Below are 23,635 nucleotides of genomic sequence, written 5' to 3'. Positions count from 1 at the left end.
CAAGCGAAAGTGAAGGCCCTGTTGAGAACTGCAGAAGGGACATTTTGGCGGATTTGGTTGAATCCTAGTTCTTTGAACCCCACATCCTTCTGAGCTTTCCTTCAGGTAAACCCCTTCCTCCTTCCCTGTCTGCCCTTCCCCTCTCCTTAGCAGACTCCACGGAGTCTAACTCTTAGACTAACTCCACAGAGGCAGTTACCACTGAGGAGCTCCCTAAGCCAAGCAGACCATTACTGACGGCGTCAAGACAAGGCAAAGCCCCTTTACCTCTAAGAAGCAAGAGCCATTTTGTTTAGTGTTTCCCTGCACTGTGCATAGAAGTTTGTTTCGAAGGGACTTGAGACCATTGGAAGCAGGTGGAAGAAGAGGCCCGCTTACTGAATTTCACTTGTGCAGATCTCTGAAAGATGCACCTCTGGTAAGACCCTGGGTTGCTGCTTTCAATAAATCGACAACACATTTAATTGTGGTAAATCTTTGCCATGGTATTAACACAATTACATAAAAGGGAAAGGATAGCCATATAAAGGATTCACTGTTTATTTCATATGGCCATTGGGGTTTATTTTACAAATACAGGGAACACAGTGATGCGCCCATTGGGATAATGCTGAACTGAAACCAGTTGGCACTTTTTTGCTGTTCTTTTCCACCTCCTATTAATGCAGAGAAGAGATATAGTTGGTCCTGTTGCCATGATGCTTAGGAGTAAGATTCTGTGTAAACTTGGAGGGTCTGAAGAATAGACAGATGAAGAGGACAGACCTTGAGCTCCATGGAGGAGGAAATCAGGTTGCTATTCAGACTGCTGTCTCTCAGCCTGTGATGGCCCCATGGGTTCTATTTTGCTGCTCTCAGAAACTGGTGTTCTAGTTGCAATCAGTTCAATCAGCCTGTTGTAAAGCAGAGTCGGTATTTTCTTTATTTGCCAACTTTAGAAACATCTAAATGTTTAGAATCATGGCAATAATAACTATAACTATAAAAATGACATTAGCTATACTGTACTTTCTGATCGCACCAGGCTCTGAACTATGAAATCTTGCCAATATTAGCTCATTTACTCCCCACAACAGCCCTATGAATGAGATACGCTGTTATAATCCTGATTATGAGTTTGTAAAATCTGAGCTTGTGAGAGGTTAAATTACTAGCTAAAATTCACACAGGTAGTTAATGACGGAGTTGAGACTTAAGCTTAGGCCTTTCTTGTTTCAAAATCCAAGACTTTATACTATTATGATTTCCTTCTGCCACAGACGACCTTATGTCTCACGCTCTTTTTATCCATTAAACATCCCTTGAACCCATGCACTTTCACCACCACCATCACCGTAATGATGAGGGCTATGATCTTTTTAAAAGATTACTATACAACTTCCTAACTGGTCCACCTTTACGCATTTTGGCCCCACTTCTAATCTGTTTTCCATATTGTAGCCAAAGGAAAAGCTTCAAGACTTAAGTGTTATCACATTGCACCACTTCGAGCACTGTAAAGACTTCCCCTAATGATCCATCTCTTTGGGCTGGTTTTTAAGACGTCCACAATCTGCCCTTCGCTTTGTTTTGAGTCTCAGGGGGCCCATTTTCCACTGAAGCTCCTGTTCCCTCCCTTGCTTTCTCTTCTGCAGTCCCATGGGTTTTCACTTCTTCAAAAGCACCATGTGCTTTTCTTCCATGGATCCTTTGCCCTGGAGTGTTACTCTAGACCCCAGTCTATCTGCCTTCCTCTTAGTCCAAGTTTCTTTTCCTGCAGCTCACAGTTCAAAAGTCACTTCCTTAGCAAAGTCTTCCTATTCTTTAAACTAAATTGATTCCTTTCATTGGAGGCTCTCAAAGTATTTGCCTTCTTTTGGAAGCTGGGGTTTTATAATTATTTGCATGTTTTTTTGATCAATGTCTCTCTTCCTGATTATACTGGAAGCTCAGTGAAGGCAGGAGCCAGGTTTGGTTTTGTTCACCATTGTGGCTCCAACAGTTAGGACAATATTCAGGATATGGTAGGTGTTTGAACAATACAGTCGAATAATGAAGCTACAACACACTTCCCTGGGGTTTATGAAAAAAGACAAGCCTTTCCCAAAAGTCGATGATGTGCTTAAGTCCTTCGGTGGAGGATAAAAATGAGCTGAGAGTGGACATTCAGTTCATCAGGCAACCAATGCCAGCCAGAAAGCCCTAGGCTCCTGCCTGTCTGCTCCTGGGAGAAGAGCAGCTAAGTCTAGGGAAGGAGTTTCAGTTGGTGAGTGAGTTGGTTAGATGAAAGCACAGACTGCAAGGAAGAGCTCAGCTGCCCTCTCACCCTCTCCTCCTGAGTGACAGGTCTGCAGCTTGGATCTCAGTCCAGTCATATGCAGGCAGAGGGTGGTAACTGTATGACTAGGCTATGGTGGGTCACCTCGACAAGGTATTCTAGGCAGCCATGCGGAGTGTCACCCTGAGGCAGAGGATATGTTCAGAGTGACCCCCAACACCACCCTCTCCAGGCCCGACTCCCTGCCACAACCAGTTTCTGCAATTAGAGATTCATTCCTTGGTCTCTAAAATATGTAAACACAAGGAAACACATCAGATTAACTCACTAGATTCATTTCAGATATTATTATTTTGTTAGAATCCAGAAAGAAAGGCCTTTGAAGAAAATGCAAAGCTAAAGAGTGGCGTGTTGGCAGTGAGCTAGGGAAAGGCAGACGGCAGAGAAAAACTTTGTCCACTGAAAAGCTCCAGCCTCCCATTCTGCAAACGTAGCTAATGGAAAAAACGATTTGTTCAGATTGAAAATTTGAGAGTAATTATTAATATTCTTGCAACATAGCTGTAATTATTTGTTGCCTGCAGTCCTCTTGGACCTGGGCTTCCTTGTTGGTAAAGAGAGGCTGTGTTTGACTTTGCTTGGAGACCATAAAACCACAACAAAATACATTCTTCAGGAGGCTACCCGGCAACCCCAGATCTCCTCGACACCTTGAGAAGGACTTGTGATGACAGACTCGCCGAGAGCGCGAGGGAAGAACCTGAAGGCAGTTCTCCAGCGTCATCTTGACGAATAACCAAGAAGAAATATCAAGAGGTCGGATGTCTCCTCCGGAAATCGAAGCTTTATAAACCACAAGAACAAAAGCCTATATAGTCTGACCCGTCTCCTTAAATTGCATGCTGCGGAAGAGGTCAGCCGTTAGGATCTTTTTCGAAAGTTGATTGAAAAGGAGCCAGAGAAATGTCCCCAGTGAACCGCATCACTTCCTTCCTGGGACCATCAGCGAACCTCCCCAGCCTTTCAAGATAGGTTCTGCCCTGAAAGGTCAGCCGGGCGGTGGAAATCCCAGGCAAAAGTTAGCAGCTGGGGCAGAGCATCTCCTTCCCGGCGCTCTCGGCCATTTCTTTCCTCCTCGACCCCCCGGGAGGTGGACCTGGTGGAAAGGCTCCCCGAGGAAGAGAGCCGCGGAAAGCCTTTGCCGCTGCAGCAAGACGCTGGAGGCGGCCGAGCATCTCCAGGAGGTAGGGGAAGCCGGGGAGAGAGCCTGGGCGCCTGCCCCCAGCGGTGCCGGGGACCAGCGCATCCCGGGCGCCGGGCGCCGGGCGCGGGGAGGGGCGTGGCGGCGCACGGGCCGCGTCGAGAACCTCCCCGACCTTCCCTAGCCGAACCCCAGTGCGGGGGGGCGGTGTTGGGGGGTGGCGGGTCTTGGGGAGAGGCCTGAACCCCCCCTCCTCGGGTGCACCCGGAAGGAGGACCCGCTCGCCGAGGGAGGGCAGAGTCGCCGAGCGGCTGGGCGCAGGAGTGAGTGAGCGTGCGAGCGGCCCGGGAGCGCGGCGGCGGGCGATCCGCCACCGGCCCGGGAGCTGGCCCCCGGCGTGCTGTCCTCGGTCACCGGGGCCGCCCGGCGCCCCGCAAAGCCCCGCAGCCGCGCGCTCCGGCTCCCGCCACCGCCGCCGGCCCCCAGCGCGCCCGGCCGCCGCGGGTTCGCTCGCTGCGCTGCCCGGCACCTGGACGAGCCCGAGAGAGAGAAGGTAAGAGAGAGGCTTTGGGTGCCAGCCGAACAAATTGCAGACAGATTGTAAGCAAGTTTGCACTTGCAGGTTCGGGTCGTGCGTGCTTAACGGGAGGGAGAAGGTGGTGATGGTGGCGGTGGTGTGTGTACGTGTGTGGTACTCAGGGAGATACGGAGGTGGGGGGCGTACTGCCAGCATCTCCTACGTACATATCCCTATGAATATCCGCCCCCCAACCCCGACTTGACATTTCCGCTTGTGGCACTTCTCCCGGGGTCCAGAGACGCAGAAGCAAAAGGCAGCCGCCCTCTTGTTGCGATGGTCGGGGCTGCTGCTACTATCAGATGGGAGATGTAGGGCGTTGAACAAATTCCAGGAGCCTCCCTTCCTCCACTGACTATTTTAGGAAGGGCTGGGGGAGGGGACATGGGTAGTGCAGCCCCGGGGGCTTGAAGAACCAAGGAGGCCGGGGCTTCAGACTACTCCAGCTGTCGCCTGCGATGGCAGGCAGGCGGAGCCTACACTAGAGGGCAAGATAACTTTCATCTCCTTTCCAGAAAGACACGTTTCAGACAGATTTTTTGCATCACTGCCAGAGGGAGTTCTGTGAAATGGTGGTTCGCCGAGTGGCAGGTGTATGGCAAAGGGCACGAAAATAATGTAAAATAAAGCAGCTAGTAGCCATCAGGGAAAGAAAGCCGGTTGAGAAACGGGGTTTGGAGGGCTATCTGGGATAACAGATCTGAAGGGCTTCAAGTTCAGGCCCTTTTTCATAAATAGAGTCAGGTTCAGCAGGGGTGCCGGCTGAGGGGGGTGGACTGGAGGGGTGAGGGCGTTCGGGGCAGTGGGGAGACACCAGCTGTGAGGTTTAGCATCCCAGAATGTTCATTTCTGAGCTTTTCGGTTGGGGGTAGAAAACCTGTATGCATCTGAAATTTTTCTGTGCATGTTAAGAAAGTTCAAAATGTATGATTTTTTTTCCCTCCCTCTTCCTTAATGCTTGTCTATTTTTGTCTTCATCTGAGATCCACTTTTCCAAAGAAAGCATTTGTATGCAAGAGCCAGACTTGTGCAAGAGAAAGTATGATAATTTTCGACTAAGCAAAGGTTGTTAATATGACCCCCATCTGTATAAAATGCTGACTTAACCATGAGTCATGAGGATTCTTCTTGGAGAGGCTTGCTGTTCTCCATGAGGAAAAAGATTAATAGGATGGATAAAAAGTTCCTGACATCACCAGAAAGATGTCATAAAACAACATTGCTATTTTGTCTTGCATTTTTGAGTCTATTTATTACTTTGTGGCAAATTGAGAACAAAAGTGCCCAATCAATGCTAACTGAATATATTTATTTCACACAGAAGATAAAAGCCACAGTCTCAGACTGACTCAGATAATAATATTGCTAACCTTTGGAAATACTTGCTCAGTTATTACATTAGAGCTTCACTTTTATCTGTCTTAACTAATGATTTCTTCATAAAATGGTTTATTTCTTTTTTGTTGTAAGATTTTTTTTCCCCCACTTGATTCTTCTCTGCAAAGGAGTAAGGATTGGGAAAAGGTAGTTTGCTGTTTAAAAATGTTCAAGCATTGCTGTGTTTAGTGGGGAGGGTGCTGCTGTAGGACCTGATTTCTGATAATTATGCAGCCCACACAGCTACTTGGAGGTGAAGGGAGGTGTCACTGAAACCGGATGTGAGAAGCCCATGACTGGGCAAGGTTGGTGACAACTTCTCCTGCAGGGCAGGCGGCACCAGCCTAGAGACTGCAGCCGCACCCTGTGGTCTGAACCCAAGACGCCTCTTTGAGGAAATCTGCTTATCTTCTCTTAAGTGAAGTGAGTGAAATCGCTCAGTCGTGTCCGACTCTTTGCAACCTCATGGACAGTAGCCTGCACCAGGCTCCTCGGTCCATGGGATTTTCTAGGCAAGAGTACTGGAGTGGGTTGCCATTTCCTTCTCCAGGGAATCTTCCTGACCCAGGGATTGAACCCAGGTCTCCCCCATTGTTAGACAGATGCTTTACCATCTGAGCCACCAGGGAAGTCCATATCTTCTCTTAAAAGTGTTAAATATGTCCTTCCTTGTGGTCTAAACCAGTGAGAACTTTTGTTTGGCACAGAGTGCAGTCTAGACTCTAGCCAAGCTGGGGAGGAAGGGGAGCAGATATCTCTGGGCAGGATTTACACTCCAGGCGAACCGAAGAAAGTTCAATTACGATACAGTATCTGTCATGCACATTTGTTCTTCCAAGGACAGGACCAATTTTTGTTTGTTACCCTGTAACATTCATGAATTGTGGGTGCTTGGTCACGTCTGATTCTTTGCAACTTAATGGACTCCTCTGTCCATGGGATTCTCCAGGCAAGAATAGTGGAGTGGGTTGCCATTTCCTTCTCCAGAGATCTTCCCAACCCAGGGATCAAACCCACCTCTCCTGATATTGGCAGGTGGATTCTTTTGGGGGGAGGTGTAACGTTCATAACAGTGAATAATTACCAGCACTACACACTGATAGCCAGTACACAGATGTTGTAATATATTTGTAGTGACTACAGGATATCCCTCTTTTCCCCAGCCATTTAGCTGTCTTGGTATTCATTAATTAGTACCATAACTAAAGGATGCATAGAGAAAAACAATAATTAAATGTAAAATTAGACACTATGTGACTCACTCCGGCTAAGGACTGATAGAAGGGGGTGTTGAAATGTATTTATTAGGTTTCAAAATTTTTTAATAGTGGATTTTAACAAGAATGAAAGTGAAGTTGCTCAGTCGTGTGCAACTCTCTGCAACCCCATGGACTGTAGCCTACCAGGCTCCTCTGTCCATGGAATTTTCCAGGCAATAGTACTGAAGTGGACTGCCATTTCCTTCTCCAGGGGATCTTCCCAACCCAGGGATCGAACCCGGGTCTCCTGCGTTGTAGACAGACGCTTTACCATCTGAGCCACCAGGGAAGTATTAACAGGAGTGCTGTTGTACATATTGAGACAGCTAATGAAGTGCTACATACAGATGTGAATCTGTGTATGTTTTATGGTCTCAGTTCATCTTCTTTGCCTAGAAATGAGCCATATCATTTCTGGTTGTTTCAGAGGTTGTAACTTTCTGCTGTAGTTTCCTAATACTTAAAAACTTGTTACATTTTCTAAAGATATAGTCTTGTGGCTTAGCAGTGTTTCTTCTAGTGTTGTTGTTCAGTCACCGTCGTGCTCGACTCTTTGTGACGCCATGAATTTCAGCAGGCCAGGCTCCCCTGTCCTTGTCTGTCTCCCCGAGTTTGATCAAATTCACATCCACTGAGTTGGTGATGCTATCTAGCCATCTCATCCTCTGCATACCCCCTTCTCTTTTTGCCTTTAATCTTTCCCAGCATCAGGGTCTTTTCTAATGAGCTGGCTTGTCTTATCAGATGGCCAAAGTATTGGAACTTCAGCTTCAGCATCAGTCCTTCCAGTGGATATTCAGGGATGATACGGAATTCTTTTTTAAGAGCACCAACAGGAGACTGCTTTAGCAGTCAGTTGTCCATTCTGCTTAGAATGGACAGAAAAGTCCATTCCACTCTGTTTGACTGGAAAAGTCAGGTTGTGATGATTCACTCCTGTGCTTTTCACAGGTCTCAGGGTTAAGAAGAGCCCATTGTTCAGACAGGAGGATCCCAGACAGTAGATCATCTAAATTCCCTCTGCAGCCCACACGATAAATGCAGCAGATGGTATTGATTGGATGTTCTCTTTGCTCCCACAGTACCCTGCATTTTTCCATTACAATACATGACCTACTTTGTTATAATGCTGTTTATATCATCTTTCCCTCTGGTACACAAACTCTAAGGGGGCTTATCTATCTTGTTTACTGATGTTTACCCAGTAGCAGTGTGTCCTTTACATGTGAATTCTCAATGCATTTCTGTATGAAATAATCAATACAGGAATCTCACCTCTCTGCTAGGTGTAGTGGATGTTGCTTGCCACTTTGTAATCTTAGTTCCTTCTCTGGAGAGGATTTGGAGACGGTCTCAGGACTATTAATTGGTCCATGACCCATCGATGTCTCTCTAATTCTCTCTTCCAGTCCCTTTCCACCTCTTCCTCCTCTAACCGCTACAGTATATTGCACCCAATTAAAAACTGTTAATTACCCTGGGGGTAGTGAGCTCACTGATGGTGCCGGACCTTCCTCTGATGTTCTGGTTCTGTAGGTCATGCCCACATGGGCACGAAGAGGCAGAATTAAGAGTCACTTCCATGTCTTTTTAGTCCAGAGTCTGTGCCTTTCTGCGGACCATCCTCCACATGTCAGGGGGTTGTTGAGGACATTGCTGAGAACCTCCCCACACAGAACCGGCTCAGAATCATCCTGATTGTCAGAACAAAGTGTTAGTCACTCAATTGTTCCCGACTCTATGCGATCCCATGGATTGTTTCCTCTGTCCCAGAAATTCTCCAGGCAAGAATACTGGATAGGTTGCCATTCTCTTCTCCAGGGGATCTTCCCAACCCAGAGACAGAACCCAGGTCTGCTGCCTTGCAGGCAGACTCTTTACAGTCAGCCACCAGGGAAGCCCAATCAGAGCAAAGCTAAGTTTAAACTCACATCTTCTAACCTCCCGAGCACATATCTTGTAAAACCTCCTTTTATGATCATTGTTTGATTCATTTGAAATTTCTTATCAAATTAAAGGGGCATATTTTCCTCTTTAAATTTAAGTATCAGTAAAAAGCAAGAATATCAGAATTTCACAAAGTAGGAAATAATGTGTGTACATGAATGATGAAAGCAAAATATTTAATCTCATGCCTAAAAAGGGAAGGATGTTGCATCAACATCTTTTACTGTAGGGAGGAACGAGTTTTCTGGGGGTTGCCCTGCAGAGGTAAAGTAATGTGAACATTGTTCAATAAAACAGAAATATGTTTTAGGGGCTAGGATGTGTTCAGGGATGTAGTTGATATCAATGGTTAGGATGTCAAAGCAATAATAGTTGTGATCTCTGTGCCTGCAAAAGGTTCACAGCCTGGTTAGAGGGAGATGAGACTCATTGGTGAGGGATATAAGATGAATCGCTCTTATCAGAGTGTGGATTGTTGATGCAGAAGAAATGGAGGGAGTTGCTGAAAGTGTGCTGCGTCTAGGTGTGGCTTCACACGCAGTGTGGGTCCTGGGTCCAGGAAGCCTTTGGGTTACGTTAGCTGAGAGTGTGAAGGAGTCATCAAGAAACTGCTTAGCAAGAATGTGAGGGTATGAAAGGCAGAGTTTGGGGAAATAATAACTTGCACAGCCACTCTAGTGCTGGACTCAGCCCATGGCCCACACAGAATCTCAAGTCAGAACCCTGAGAGTCCTCAAGATCCCCTAAGAACCCCACTTCCCACTTCCCGTCTCCCCTCCCCCACCAATCACCAAGTCCTGCATATCCTGCCTTCTTAAGATGTTTTGGATTTTACTCTCCATTCATTCACTATCCTGTACAGTCTCTCATATGTTTCAGCTGGGTCCCTAAGATGCTTTCCTAACTGATCTTCCTGGAGCTTTGTGTTGTTAACCTCAAATACACCCTTTAAAAATGTAGCTAGAATAATCTAAATTGCACATGATCACTTCCAGCTTAAAATCCCTCGGCGTTTCCTGTTGCCTCCTGGGGACTCAGAACCTACTTCTGAGCAGAACACTCAGCCATCTGGCTGCTCCCTCCTTCTCCAGCTTCAGCCCCAGAATGTCACCTGGTCGAGTCCCTCACTATCTGTCTGTTGGTCAAGCTGTTTCATGTGTCCGTGCCTTTGCTCAAGTTATTCATTCTGCCTGGAATGCATCCCATGTTTTTCACCTGATTAACTCTAACACCTTTACCAGGCTCAGGGCAGAAGCTGTTCCCTCCCAGGACACTCTCAGAACCTGCAAATTGGTATACTGCCTATGCTTTATATCCCTTATTTCTGTATTTGCACTTAGCCATGATTTTTTGTTGAATTATCTTTTCTATATTCTAAGCTTCTCAAACAATAGGTTACGTGTTGTATTCATCCTGTTTATCTAGCACTGAACTCTGGCACTCAGAATGTATTAGTTATACTGTGGAAATAACACCAGGTACATGAACTAAAGATGGACTCAAACAGAGAAATTCTGAGCTTAATGTTGTTGTTCAGTTGCTAAGTCATGTCCAACTCTTTGTGACCCTACGAACTGCAGCATGCCAGGCTTCCTTGTCTTTCCCTATCTCCTGGAGTTTGCTCAAAGTAATGTCCATTGAATCAGTGATGCCATCCAACCATCTCATCCTCTGTCATCCCCTTCTCCTCTTGCTCTCAGTCTTTCCCAGCATCAGGGTCTTTTCCATTGAGTCAGTTCTTTGCATCAGGTGGCCAAAGTATTGGAGCTTCAACTTCAGCATCAGTCTTTCCAATGAATATTCAGAGTCGATTTCCTTTAGGATGGACTGGTTGGATCTCCTTGCAGTCCAAGGGACTCCCAAGAGTCTTCTCCAACACCACAGTTCAAAAGCATCAATTCTTCATCACTCAGCCTTCTTTATGGTCCAACTCTCACATGCCTACATGACTACCAGAGAAACCATAGCTTTGACTATATGGACCTTTGTTGGCAAAGTGATGTCTCTGCTTTTTAATACACTGTCTAGGTTTGTCATAGCTTTTCTTCCAAGGAGCAAGCGTCTTTTAATTTCATGGCTGCAGTCATGGTCCACTGTGATTTTGGAGCCCAGGAAAAGAAAGTCTGTCACTGTTTCCACTTTTTCCCCTTCTGTTTGTCAAGAAGTGATGGGACTGGATGCCATGATCTTAGTTTTTTGAATGTTGAGTTTTAAGCCAGCTTTTTCACTCTCCTCTTTCACCTCATCAAGAGGCTCTTTAGTTCCTCTTCGCTTTAAACTTTGCTTTGAGTTCAATGTGGCATCAAAATAAAGACAGAGACAGAAAGAGGGAGGGAGGGAGAGAGGGAACTATTTCAGTATTACTCCACTGAGAAGATGAACATGATTTAGAAGAGCTAGGAGCATGGTGATCTGTAAGGCAATGGCATGAAGGAATCCCTTTTAATTCTCTAATTCTTGATTGATGGTAGGGGCCTTGTCTTAATCATCTGTGAAATCCAGTGCTGAGCAGGGTCTGGCATTGGGTAGCTAAATTAAAATGAATTTCTTCCCTCATTTCTACCTAGTATATCTAACTAGCTAGCTAGACTTCAGAAAGTTATGATCTTGTATTTGGAGAACCTTAATTTGTAACAGTTTAGGAAAGCCATTTGTAAGATCCTTCAGGCATTGCTCACTGTCCATCAGTCTTCAAATTAAGGTAGCTTTGGTATGTGGGCTTGTGGAGTGCTTTTCCCTAGGACATGGAGGCTACTAATGGGCACACAGCTCCAGCAGGACTAAGATCTTGATGGATGAGGGCTGGCTGGTAGTAATTATTTCTTCTCTAAGAATCCCTGGGGGAGCTGCCCACACACAGGCACCTCTCTAGCTCAGAAGCTGTCAAATATTGGGTCCTACTTCCAGTATCTTTGCAAGTAGCCAAGAGAAATCTGTCTTTACCTTCTTACGAGGCAATGCTGTTCACTGCATCGCAGCCCCCGAACTTGTTAAGGGGCCAGTACACTCTTTCTGGCCCCAGAAATGTGCAAGGTAGCAGCAGGTAGGGTGTTTTATATCCTTTTTAAGGTGGTAGTCTAAAAACGATGCTCTCAGCTTATTCATACAATTCAGCCAGGTACCAGTATATGCTAGTATTAATGCTATTTTAAAAATCTGTTGTAATCTGTAATTACAGTGTATTACTTAACCAATTCTTCATAAATATTGCTGGTTTTATGACCACACATTCATGTTATGATGTTTGATTGCCCTCACAGACTCTTCCTATTTTCTTGCTAAAAGTGGACTGCCCCACACAGAGGAACTGTTTTCTTTACAGTTTTGCTATTGCCCTTCTCCCCTGACTCACCCTATTTCCTTTCTTCACCTTCATCATCACAGCCCAGAGATGAGTATGAATTGTAAAAGTGTCATGCTCACATCGGCCCCCTTGGTTTGGCGTCTTGGTTAAATTTCTTTCTCTGTGTACATTTTTCACGCTCCTTCTCTTTCTGTCATTAATTGTCCTATTCATGGCAAGACCTCTTCTTCTGTCAACCCTAGGGTTAGGAAGGGAGAAGGAAATGGCAACCCACTCCAGTATTCTTACCTGGAAAATCCTGTGGACAGAGGAGCCTGGTGGGCTGCTGTCCATAGGGTTGCACGGAGTCAGACACGACTGAAGCGACTTAGCATGCATGCATGCGTTGGAGAAGGAAATGGCAACTTGCTCCAGTATTCTTGACTGGAAAATCCCAGGGACAAGGGAGCCCGGTGGGCTGCTGTCTCTGGGATCTCACAGAGTCAGACACGACTGACGCAACTTAGCAGCAGCAGCAACAGGGTGAGGAAATCCTTGTTCAAAGCACGTGTCTCAATGTCAAGATTTCATCAGCTGCTCTCCTACTTCTGTTTTGCTTCCCCAGTCCAACATGATGAATTAGACTTGACCAAAGCAGAGAATTCAGGAAGAGGTTAGAAGAAAAATGTCCTCTCTTGCTTAGCCCTCAACCCCACCACGGCCTTACAGTTTACTTTAGAATCTTTCTATGGGGAGGAAAAAACGAAATCAAACCCGTTTGTCTCTTTAAATGACAGAGTCTCAAACTCAACAGGGAGGCCTGGAGTGCTGCAGTTCACAGGGTCACAAAGAATCAGACAGGACTTAGCAATTGAACAGGAAATTTTATATTTATCCTGTTTCAGTTCATCAAATTTTAGGAGCTAAGATCTGATCTCATTCCTGAAAAGTGTACAGACAAAACAGAGCAGAGTAGGCGTGCAAAACCGGCTAAAACAACCCAGATAAGAGAACTTGTGAATATTGAGAAATGCTTGGTGTTTTGGGTAAAAGTACTTTTATTTTCATAGGTTGGTGAAAAAAAGACTAGTTTAAAAAGAAAACATAGAAAAACGTGAACACTTCTCCTTTTAGCAGACAAATTTATTGTGTATGTTTCAAGTGTTTGTTTATTTTATCAAGCATCATGGGAATTTCTCACATTTGGCCTGTGCTATGCTGTGCTCAGTAGGGTTCAACTCTTTGAGACCCCATGGACTGTAGCTTGCCAGACTCCTCTGTTTATGGAATTTTCCTGGCAAGAATACTGGAGTGGCTTGCCATTTCCTACTCCAGGGGATCGTCCCAACTCAGGGATTGAACCTGCGCCTCTTGCATCTCCTGCATTGGCAAGATTCTTTAGCCCCGAGCCACCTGGGAAGCCCTCATATTTGCCTACCACTTTATAGATTTTTAAGTATTTTTACATTAGTCATTTCACTTGGTAATGAATCATCTCTTCAAATTAAATAAGCATAGTTCTACTTTTTGCACTTGTGTGACCTATATTGATATTTTGAAAAATATTGAACCTTTTTTTTTTCTATTTGGTTTTCAGAATCCTGAGTTCATCCTGAGAAGACAGTCTTAAAGCAAGAGAAGAAAAAGAAGTGGTTGGATCTCTGGGAGATTTCCTCCCGGACTGCTGTGAGTGCCTGGGACTTGGCAATCGTCTGTCACTTGAAAGAACCGGAGAACTTCAAGTATGTTTTCTGGAGTGGTCTAGGGACACACCCGGCCGGACACAGAGTCTCCCGTGGTGGTTCCGCCCTCAGGGGCAGCCATGGCCGCCTCCAGGGCAGCCTCGCGGGCCCCTCGGGACATCGCCAACGTGATGCAGAGGCTGCAAGGTAAAAAAACGCTTCGAGGGTTTTTTGTTTTATTTTATTAGAGGCTCTAAATTTGCAATACTGACTTATCTCAGATTCTTTCCAAATCTGCTTGCCTTTTTATTCAGTTTTATGAAACTACAGCAAGGGGATAACAATGATGGCTTTTATCCTAATGTTTTCAAACTAGTATCCACGCTATTTTAAGATGCCGTCTTCTTTAAGTAGAAAAAAAGACAAAGCTCCTGTTTTGGTTTTGTGTCTGGGTGAGCGTGACCTTAATGGCTCTTAATCCAGTGTCCATATGGGAATTCCGAGTTATAGGCAACCTATCCTTCAATAAGAGATGAAGACGCAGCGGCATGACAAGGCCCTGATAAGGATATCATGACAGTGGTGAGCAGATAACTGTGTGCCGTAGTCAAGTGGTTCCCTTATCCCAGGGAGAAAGCTCTTAGATATTTAGAAAGTCTGTCAGTAAAAAGAGACAAAGAGATCCAGAGGGGTCGTGTGATGAGATGAGGTCAGTGACTAGTAGCCTGGATGGACTGGAACCATGTCCCTTACCTGTGTTCTTCTCCGACAGCGAACTGTTTTATAGAAGAGAGTTAGCAGTGAAATGTTATGGAAGCTGATAGATGAATTTCTAATTCTGAATTTTCTTTAATACGTGTATTCCTGGAATCATAAAAAAAATCATGGACGCATATATAAAAATATTGCTTCTTTGTCACAGTCATCTCTTCTCTCAGGCTTCTTCACGTGGCTATTTTCAGGATATAAAAATATCCATACTTAGCACGGTTTTGCTCTAATCTTTGTCAAGGGAGCTTGAACATAATGCAGTAGCTTGGCTTTTAGGTTTCCTAGTGTCTCCAGCCAGTGAGCATGTGGCTTGGCACCATAGCCATCACGTTAAGTGGGAAAGCCCGACTTTCCTTGCTTATAATGCATTTAATGTGCATTGTGGTTATTTCCAGTTGGGCACTTTTGACTTTCAAATACAGACTGAACTACTACATCTGGGTGTTCATGACCTGGTACACGCTTCCAGTTATAGAAAATCAGGTGATCAGTGGAGCTGAATGTTGTTCTTGCCTGAACAGAGATGGGCAATCTGACTGAAGCAGTCAGATGCAGTTGTGTGGCCCCCACCCGCATTTGTCTGCCTGGGCTGATTTGTGCTGCGTCAGTGCAGGTGGTACTTGTTTCACATTGATTATTGAAAAATCCCACTTGTCCTGCTGGAAAGAACCTGGGTGGATGAAGGACTGATCATTGCTTAGTATGTGCAGAAACCTCCTCCACAGGCTGAAAAAAACCTCCAGTTGGGTCTGTCCAGTGCCAAGGATCTGCAGTTTAAGTTGTGTATCTTTTCTTGGGCGGATGGGACACTGAACTTGGAGTTCCAGTCCACTGTCTATGTCTGCCTGTGTGCAAAGGACTGAACCATTTTGTGCCTCAGTAACCTCAGCTTCAAAATGATGGATTGATAAGCAAAAGTGTGAGGAAGATAATTAGGTAATAAAGCAGATTATCCTTTGAGTAATTAAATGTGAAATTTCTCTGGATAAGATACATACTGACAACAGTGGAAAGTTGTAGACAGTAAATTTCAAAACACTTAATTCAGAATTAGATCATGGTCCTATGAACATGCTTCTCTTTATACTTTGGTTTGAATGAAAGTTCTTTTATTAAGGTAGTGGTTGGGGATGAGAGGAGAGAAAAATACATGCCTCAGTGTTTTATTTTATTTACTTTTTGTAGTACAGCAACAAGAATGAACTTAGAGGGCATTATGCTAAGTGAAATAAATCACACAGAGAAAGACAAATGCTATAGGATATTACTTACATGTGGGATCTAAAAAAACTACAACAGACTATGAATATAACAAAAAAGAAGCAGACTCATAGATACAGAGAGCAAACTAGTGGTTACCAGTGGGGAGAAGGCAGAGGGGAGGGGCAGTATAGGGCCAGGAGAGTAAAAGGTACAAACTTATGTATAAAATAAGTAATCTACAAGGATGTATTGTAGCCCACCCGGAAATTAGCCAGTGTTTTATGATAGCTATCGATGGAGTCGACAGTTGGCTGCCACGGGGGTCAGGGGCATGGCAGCAGTGGTCTTGGGAGGCGTGGCGTGTTGGCATAAGTCCTCTTGAAGGAGATCACCATTAGCCCTACCATAGAGTCTGCAGGGATTTCCCTGGTAGCTCAGATGGTAAAGCATCTGCCTGCAATGCAGGAGACCTGGGTTCGATCCCTGGGTCAGGAAGATCCCCTGGAAAACGAAATGGCAACCCACTCCAGTATTCTTGCCTGGAGAATTGCATGGGCAGAGGAGCCTGGTAGGCTACAGTCCATGGGATCGCAAAGAGTCGGACACGATTGAGCGACTTCACTTCAGAGTCTGCAGACTGCAGAACTGGACTGCCTCAGGCCAAACTACAGGGAGAGAGCACAGCCCCACCCAGCAGCAGAAAATTGGATTTACAGAGCATGGCCCTGCCCACCTGAGCAAGACCCAGTTTTCCCCATAGCCAGTCCCTCCCATCAGGAAGATGTAGTATCACCTTTAAAAATTGTGAGTCACTATATTATGTACATATAATATATAATATTGTATAGTGACTGTGCTTCAGTAAAAATATTTAATTAAGGTAATGTTAGGGGTGAGAGGAGAGAGAAGGCTACTGATGCCTCAGTGTTTTGTTTGTTCTTGTGGGTGGGGACCTAAGTGGTTTTTTTTGAGAGGTGAGTGAAGTATGGGAAAGTCCTGGAGCCCCACCCTCACCCCACCTTAGGCCTGTGATGATAAATGTCCTAATTCACATCTGAGTTTAGGGAACCCCACTTGCAAAAGGTGGACTGTTTTTACCTTGCTTAGCTCTCTCAAGATTGTTGTCAAGCTCAGTGAGATAACAGACAAAAAGTGCTTTTAAAACTGCGAACTCTGTCACATGACAAACTGTCCCATTAGTCACGGAAGAAAATTGGATGAGAAGATGTGAGCCTAGCGGTTTGTCACACATTGGGCTCATCATGCAAATTTGGGGAGGAATGTTAACTTTTTAATATATTCTATACTGTATAAAGCTAGTCATTTTATTACATAATGGACTGTACTTGCTGTATAATTTTTTTTCTTTGTAGTATAAGAGTTATAACATGTCTTAAGGGTACCTGACACATTTAGCACAGTAAATCTTACAATTCAGGAGAGAAAATTCCTTTGCACTAGGTATCATTAACTGTTAGCATCAAGTGCTTCATAAAATAGGTGAATTGGCGACAGGGAAATGTAAGGTCTGCTCAGCTACAAGATGCTACCCATCGAACCTGCATTAGCGGAAGCCAAACGGCAGAGGTGGAAGGAAAGTTGATCAGGAGGACTTCTCTGCTAACCTACGGATCTCCTGGGTTAATTCTGCTGATTCAGCCAGGGAGGTTTCCTCCTCAGCTTAGCTCTCACTTTTTCCTACTGTTGCTCTGAGCCCAGAGAAGAGTCAGCCTCCTCTGATGGAGGAGACCTGTCTTCTGCCAAGGGTATTGAGTAACTGTTCTTGCCTGTTAGAATCTCCAAACCAATGACCAAGATCCTAATACACGAGGGGCCGCCATTATTGCCCAGATAATTAAGACAAATGAGTGAAATTTCTTTGAGAAAAAGTAAATTTCTATTGGGCTTCTCTGGTGTCTCAGATGGTAAAGCATCTGCCTGCAATGTGGGAGGCCCTGGTTCAATCCCTGGGTTAGGAAGATCCCCCGGAGAAGAGAATGGCTACCCACTTCAATATTCTTGCCTGGAGAATCCCATGGGCAGAAGAGCCTGGCGGGCTGCAGTTCATGGGATTGCAAAGAGTGCGACACGACTCTTTTATTATATACTCTTTTATTTCTATTAACTTAAATAGAATCAGAGTTACTATTAATATTTTCAAAGTTCAGTTCCATAAGAACATTCTTCTAGAATCCTCATTACTTTGCCTGGATAGATAATCCACATAACTAAGCGTTTTTTTTCCCCCCCTTCTCGGATTTTATTGTCATATCAGCTCCATAAATAACGAATAAAAAGTATGGAGATTTGAATAATGACACCTTGGCTTTTCTCTCTTACTTATTTAGTTTACATTTATAATTGTTGTCTGTTTTTTTTGTCTTAGTATTTGTTTCCAGTGCTAGGAAATTAAAGCGCATGCACAGATTGTGACATAATAATTTATGATCCTACTGTAGCAGTTCAATATTTCACCTTTGCCAATATTTGTGCTTGTTTGGGCTTAATGTTTTAGGCTGGGATCCTGAATTATGGATAAGCAGACAGACTGCAATGCAGAGTTTCATTTGCTGTTAAGAAAAATGAATGTTTATGTAACTTTCATCAATTTAAATATAAGCATTTTAATATTTAAATAAAAGAAAATAGTAGACACTGGCATAGTATAGGGCATTAAATTTTAATTGTGCATAATATGTACATACATTTTCTGCTCTTAAAAGACTTACTGTGTTGTTTAGTTGCTAAGTCATGTCTGACTCTTTGCAATCCCATGGACTATGGCATGCCAGGTTCCTCTGTCCATGGGATTTCCCAGGCAAGAATACTGGAGTGGGTTGCCATTTAGTTCTCCAGGGGATCTTCCTGACCCAGGGATTGAACCCATGTCTCCTGCATTGGCAGGAGGATTCTTTACCACTGAACCTCCCGGGAAGCCTAAAGGCTGACCAAGGGAATCTGTTTAACAGGTGGCTCATGGAGTCACTTTAGTTTGTGGTGGTGGGTTAGTTGCTAAGTCATTTCTGACTCTTGTGACTGCATAGATTGTAGCCTGCCAGACTCCTCTGTCCATTGGATTCTCCAGGCAAGAATACTGGAGTTTTTTGCCATTTCCTTCTCCAGAGGATCTTCCCAATGCAGGAATCAAACCCGGGTCTCCTGCATTGCAGGCAGATTCTTTACCGACTGAGCTACAAGGGAAGCCCGATCTTCCCAACTCAGGGATTGAACCTGCGTCTCTTACATCTCTTGCATTGGCAGGTGGGTTCTTTACCACTAGTGCCACCTGGGAAGCTACTTTAGTTTATAATCACATCTGAAAAAGTAAATGTTGAACTGTTCAGATCATAAATTTCTTTAAGAGAGTGACAAGAGGTTAAGGCTTTTGTCATTTTCTCTAGGGCTTCTGCATAATGTTTGCTTTAAAAGGGTTTGTTGACTGACTTTTATCAATTACATTGTTTTCATTTGAAGATCATCTAGAAAGATTTTTATATAAAGTATCAGTGTTGATTATTTCAAGGCAGGATAGCATTCATGCAACTTGGAAGAGCAAGAGGTAAATGCCAGAGAAGACCAGATGGGCATGCTAGAGTGTCACACGGAGATCAATTAAAAAGAAGGATTCTTGATTGTAAGGTTAAACTTTGATTTTTTTTGGCTATGCTGGGTCTTTTTTGTCACGAGGGCTTTTCTCTAGTTTTGGAGCGTGGGTACTGCTCTCTTGTTGCAGAGCATGGGGTTCTCATCGCAGTGGCTTCTCTTGTAGAGCACGGGCTCTAGGGTGCGCGGGTTTCAGTAGCTGCTGCCCGCGGACTCAGTCGTTGCACTTCCTGGGGTCTGGAACACAAGCTCGATGGTTGTGGTGCACAGGCTTATTAGGTGCTCCACGAAATGTGGGATCTTTCCAGACCAGAGATCAAACCTCAAACCCATGTCTCCTGCATTGGCAGGTGGACTCCACCGCTGAGCCACAGGGAAGACCCTAAGCTTTGATTTTTAAACATTGTGAATAAATTCAAAGAGAAACAAATAAGAAAGGGAGTAAACACATACTCTTGGAGATGTAGCTCTGAAATTCACTAACTGTTCAAAAAACATAATCATGACCTTCCCCTAAAATTGTTTTTAGGAGCAATGTTAAACTTTTTTGGCTACATATAGTATTTCCTACAGATACTGTTTTTGTTCATTTTACTGTTAAAAATAAAAGACCTCAGACTTAAAAAAAGAAGATGACTGAAAAGTAGAATAACTGATTTTCTTTTGACAACATTAAACATTGGGTAGAGTGTAAAAGTTTGTCATCTTGTAACGATTCTGATTTTTTATAGTGCCTTGAAGATTAAGTTTTATACTTTGTTACTCTGACTTAATGACTCTTCTTATTAAAGTACAAAGTAGTGTCAAAGATCCATTTATCACATCTAGGTTGAACTTCTCCTTTTAATCTTTTTCTTCCTATAATGGATATTATATGGTAGCATCTCAAATTTAAATATAACACAAAACTTGTCACAAAACAGGGATATATCGGAACATATTAGTTCAATAACTATTTGATGAATGAATAGATAAATCATGATCTCTAAATTAAAGAACTGAAAATGAAATTAGTCAAAACATATGTTAAAACAAAGGAAGAAACCATTTAAATTGGATCCTACTTTATTTGCCTCCTTTTAAAAAATCTTTTTTCTGAGTTTTAATCAGAATTGGGTTTTGACCATAGAATCATTTTAAGGACACATGTCCAGCCTGAGTGGGTGACTATATTGACTCCTCAGATATGTACATGGTTTTTGTAACTATAGTGCTTTAAACACATTTCTCCTTCCTAAAGGTATATTACACCCTCCTATTACTTTTAAATGTATCAAAGTGTTTACATTTGTATAATGCTCTGTCCTGAAAGCCTTTCCTTTTGCAGAGCCTTTTTATCCACTATGTATTATGGTGAAAGTGCCTGGGGCCTTCAGGATTTTTAAAGGCTTGTAAAAATATTGACTCTCAAATAGAAAAAGTAAACTGCTAAGTCAAAATTAGCAAGGATTTCAGTTCAGTTCAGTTCAGTCGCTGTCGTGTCCGACTCTTTGCAACTCATCGCAGCATGCCAGGCCTCCCTGTCCATCACCAACTCCCAGAGTTCACCTAAACTCATGTGCATCAAGTCAGTGATACCATCCAGCCATCTCATCCTCTGTCATCCCCTTCTCCTGCCCCCAATCCCTCCCAGCATCAGGGTCTTTTCCAATGAGTCAACTCTTCGTATGAGGTGGCCAAAGTATTGGAGTTCCAGCCTCAGCATCAGTCCTTCCAATGAACACGCAGGACTGATCTCCTTTAGAATGGACTGGTTGGATTTCCTTGCAGTCCAAGGGACTCGCAACACAGTCTTCTCCAACACCACAGTTCAAAAGCATCAATTCTTCAACGCTCAGCTTTCTTCACAGTCCAACTCTCACATCCATACATGACCACTGGAAATGCTAAAATTATGTGAACTAGTCAAATGTAAATCCAGCCAATTCAAACATTATTTATGTATAAAGTGTATTTGACATGGGGTATGGGTGCACTTTCTTGCTATTGATACAGTGTGTGGCAGGCCTTTAAACATAAGGGTTTCTAAGGCTTACCAATAAAACATAAAATATTCCTACACTTTGCCTCCAAATTAATTCTCGTTAACATACTACTAATTTCGTTACATTCATGATGAAATTCTTCCTAGACTCTTGGTCTCCCTATCAAATCCCAACTTCTTGGCTTGGCATCCTATTCTAATTCCATCTTAACTGTCTGGCATTTGTCCCCTCTGAATCCCTACCTGGCCCCAGATGTCTGTCAGATGACACTAGCAGTGCTCTCAAGATGTATGATTTTTCTGTCTCCAGCTGGGACAGCGTTGGAAAAGACTACACTGAAAACTCCACTTATCTTCAAGACCCAATCTAAATACAGTGTCCGCAATGAAGACCTTACTGCCAATACAATCGGAAACTCTCTCCCCTCTTTCTAAATACCTTGTTGCACTCTTATGTCCATTGTTGGTACTCCTTTGCATTATGGCACGTGTCGTGTCTAATCCACCCACTCAGAGGATAAATACCTTGAAGGCAGAAATTAGGTCAAATTCCTGCCAGTGCCCGATACGTTGATTAGCACAGAGCACTTCATAATATGGATGCTTCGTAAGTATTGTTTGAGAGCATATAATACGAATACTTAACATCATACTGATTTTCAGTAGTGGAAGCAGGGCGACCTGGAGGGTCAACTCTCGTAAGTCAGAAGAGATAAGAATGGTTTCGCCTAGATATTAAACAGTGGATAGAGAAGTGGTGAAAATCTAGATATAGTTTGAAAGTAAAGCAGAAAGATTTTGCTGATGGATTGGAGGTAGTCTGTGAGAGAGAAGAGTGCAGGGTAGCCCCTTTGTTTTTCATTTGGAAATGAGGAAAGGCATAAGACTGTTGGGAAGAAGGCTGAGAAAGAACATCAAGAAAGTCACATGTAGTGTCTAATCCACCCACTCAGAGGACAAACCACCTTGAAGGCAGAAATTAGGTCAAATTCATGCCAGTGAATCAATCTAAAATAAAACATTTTAGATGGCTGGTGGACATTCAGGACATTAATTGAGTGTTGATGACTGTAGAGATCAAGAGTGAAGACACAGCTGGGAAAAAAACATTTGGAAATCATAGACACCCATAGGTTTTAAAGCTGTGAGATGGGCTGATACCACCCAGGGAGCAAGAACAGATAGAAAAGAGGTTAGAGAAATAGAACATCCAGCATTGGGGGTTGAGGAAAGCCCCACATATGAGACGGAGAGCTGCAGCCTATGTGATCAGAAGAAAGAAGACAGAAGCCTAAAGGAGAGAGTTCAAGGAGGGAGTGACCAACCGTGTTCTCACCATTAAAGTTCTTAGCATGTGCAGGATTCATTGTTTATAGAATATAAAAAGATTGTGTGTTTTTTATACATAAATATCGAGCCCGAGGTGGTGCAAGGACATATGCATACAGTTTCAAAATCTGTTCTGGAAGAATAAGAGAATGGTCCTGTGTGTTGCCCATAGTTGCTGCTGCTGCTGCTGCTAAGTTGCTTCAGTCGTGTCTGACTCTGTGCGACCCTATAAACGGCAGCCCACCAGGCTCTGCCGTCCCTGGGATTGTCCAGGCAAGAACACTGGAGTGGGTTGCCATTTCCTTCTCCAGTGCATGAAAGTGAAAAGTGAAAGTGAAGTCGGGATACGAGCAATTCCTTAAGTATTAAGGAAATCTAATTCTGTATTGATGTTGAGCCCAATTAAAATTGCATCCTAAGGATAAAATAGCTCTCACTCAGACTCTAGTCAGCTCTCCATCCTCGTGGAGTTGGCGGCCCTGCTGTAAACTGAAGGATTGTCCTCGTGAGAATGGTGCACCCACTGATGCTGTTTTGGATGCCTGTGTGTGACTCTCATGTCTCAGCACGCCTCCTCCACTCCTAATCTCCACTTGCCTCCCTTGGCATTATCTGTCTAGATTCCTTCCACATAACAAAACTAATAGCATTCCCCTCATGTTTTGGAGAAAGTCTTTATGGATTTGGTGTCATCTCTTTTCATTGCTTTGGTCATGGTTGAGTTAGCTCCTCTAGGACTTAGTGAAAATATGATTTTAGGGGTGTTTGCATTATTTGAAACACTGTGATGGTTCTGGGATTTTCCACCAAGACTGAGGTGGTAGGTTGTTGTTATTTAGTTGCTAAGTCTTGCCGTCTTGCCCCACTTCCCCAAGGCAAAGGCAAAGAGAACTTGCATAGCTGTTTCATTCAATAGTGGTCTGTTGTTGTTATTTGATCACTAAGTCATGTCTAACTCTGTGACTCCGTGGACTGTAGCTCACCAGGCTCCTCTGTCCATGGGATTTTCCAGGCAAGAATACTGGAGTGGGTTGCCATTTCCTTCTCGAGGGGATCTTCCTGACTCAGGGATTGAACCGTTGTCTCCTGCTTGGCAGGCAACTTCTTTACCACTGAGCCACTTGGGAAGCCCTTCCCCCAAATGCTGTAACTGAATTTGGGA

The 23,635-nt window shown here is 43.9% G+C and overlaps 1 protein-coding gene across 19 annotated transcripts in view; it reads left to right on the top strand.

The window, feature by feature from the left end:
- The first annotated feature begins 2,897 nt into the window (after positions 1-2,897).
- Positions 2,898-23,635, top strand: part of SYNE1 (spectrin repeat containing nuclear envelope protein 1) — a 500,805-nt gene continuing 480,067 nt past the window's right edge. For 16 of the 19 annotated variants that reach the window (XR_015133337.1, XM_086318390.1, XM_086318389.1 and 13 more), the window contains exons 1-2: positions 2,898-3,501; positions 13,499-13,790. Coding sequence is in view for 18 of the 19 variants with exons in the window: in XM_086318390.1 (XP_086174516.1) it covers positions 13,724-13,790 (67 nt within the window). In the remaining variant the exon portion in view is untranslated. Of the gene's footprint in view, positions 3,502-3,581; positions 4,012-13,498; positions 13,791-23,635 lie in introns of those variants that run through there. The other 3 variants (XM_086318380.1, XM_086318379.1, XM_086318374.1) reach the window with 3 other exon arrangements.

This window comes from Bos grunniens, chromosome 9 (genome assembly GCF_055505025.1).
Source record: "Bos grunniens cultivar Pamir isolate PY7600 chromosome 9, Bosgru_T2T1.0, whole genome shotgun sequence".
Lineage (NCBI taxonomy): Eukaryota > Metazoa > Chordata > Mammalia > Artiodactyla > Bovidae > Bos > Bos grunniens.
This window is presented reverse-complemented; position numbering and strand designations above follow the sequence as displayed.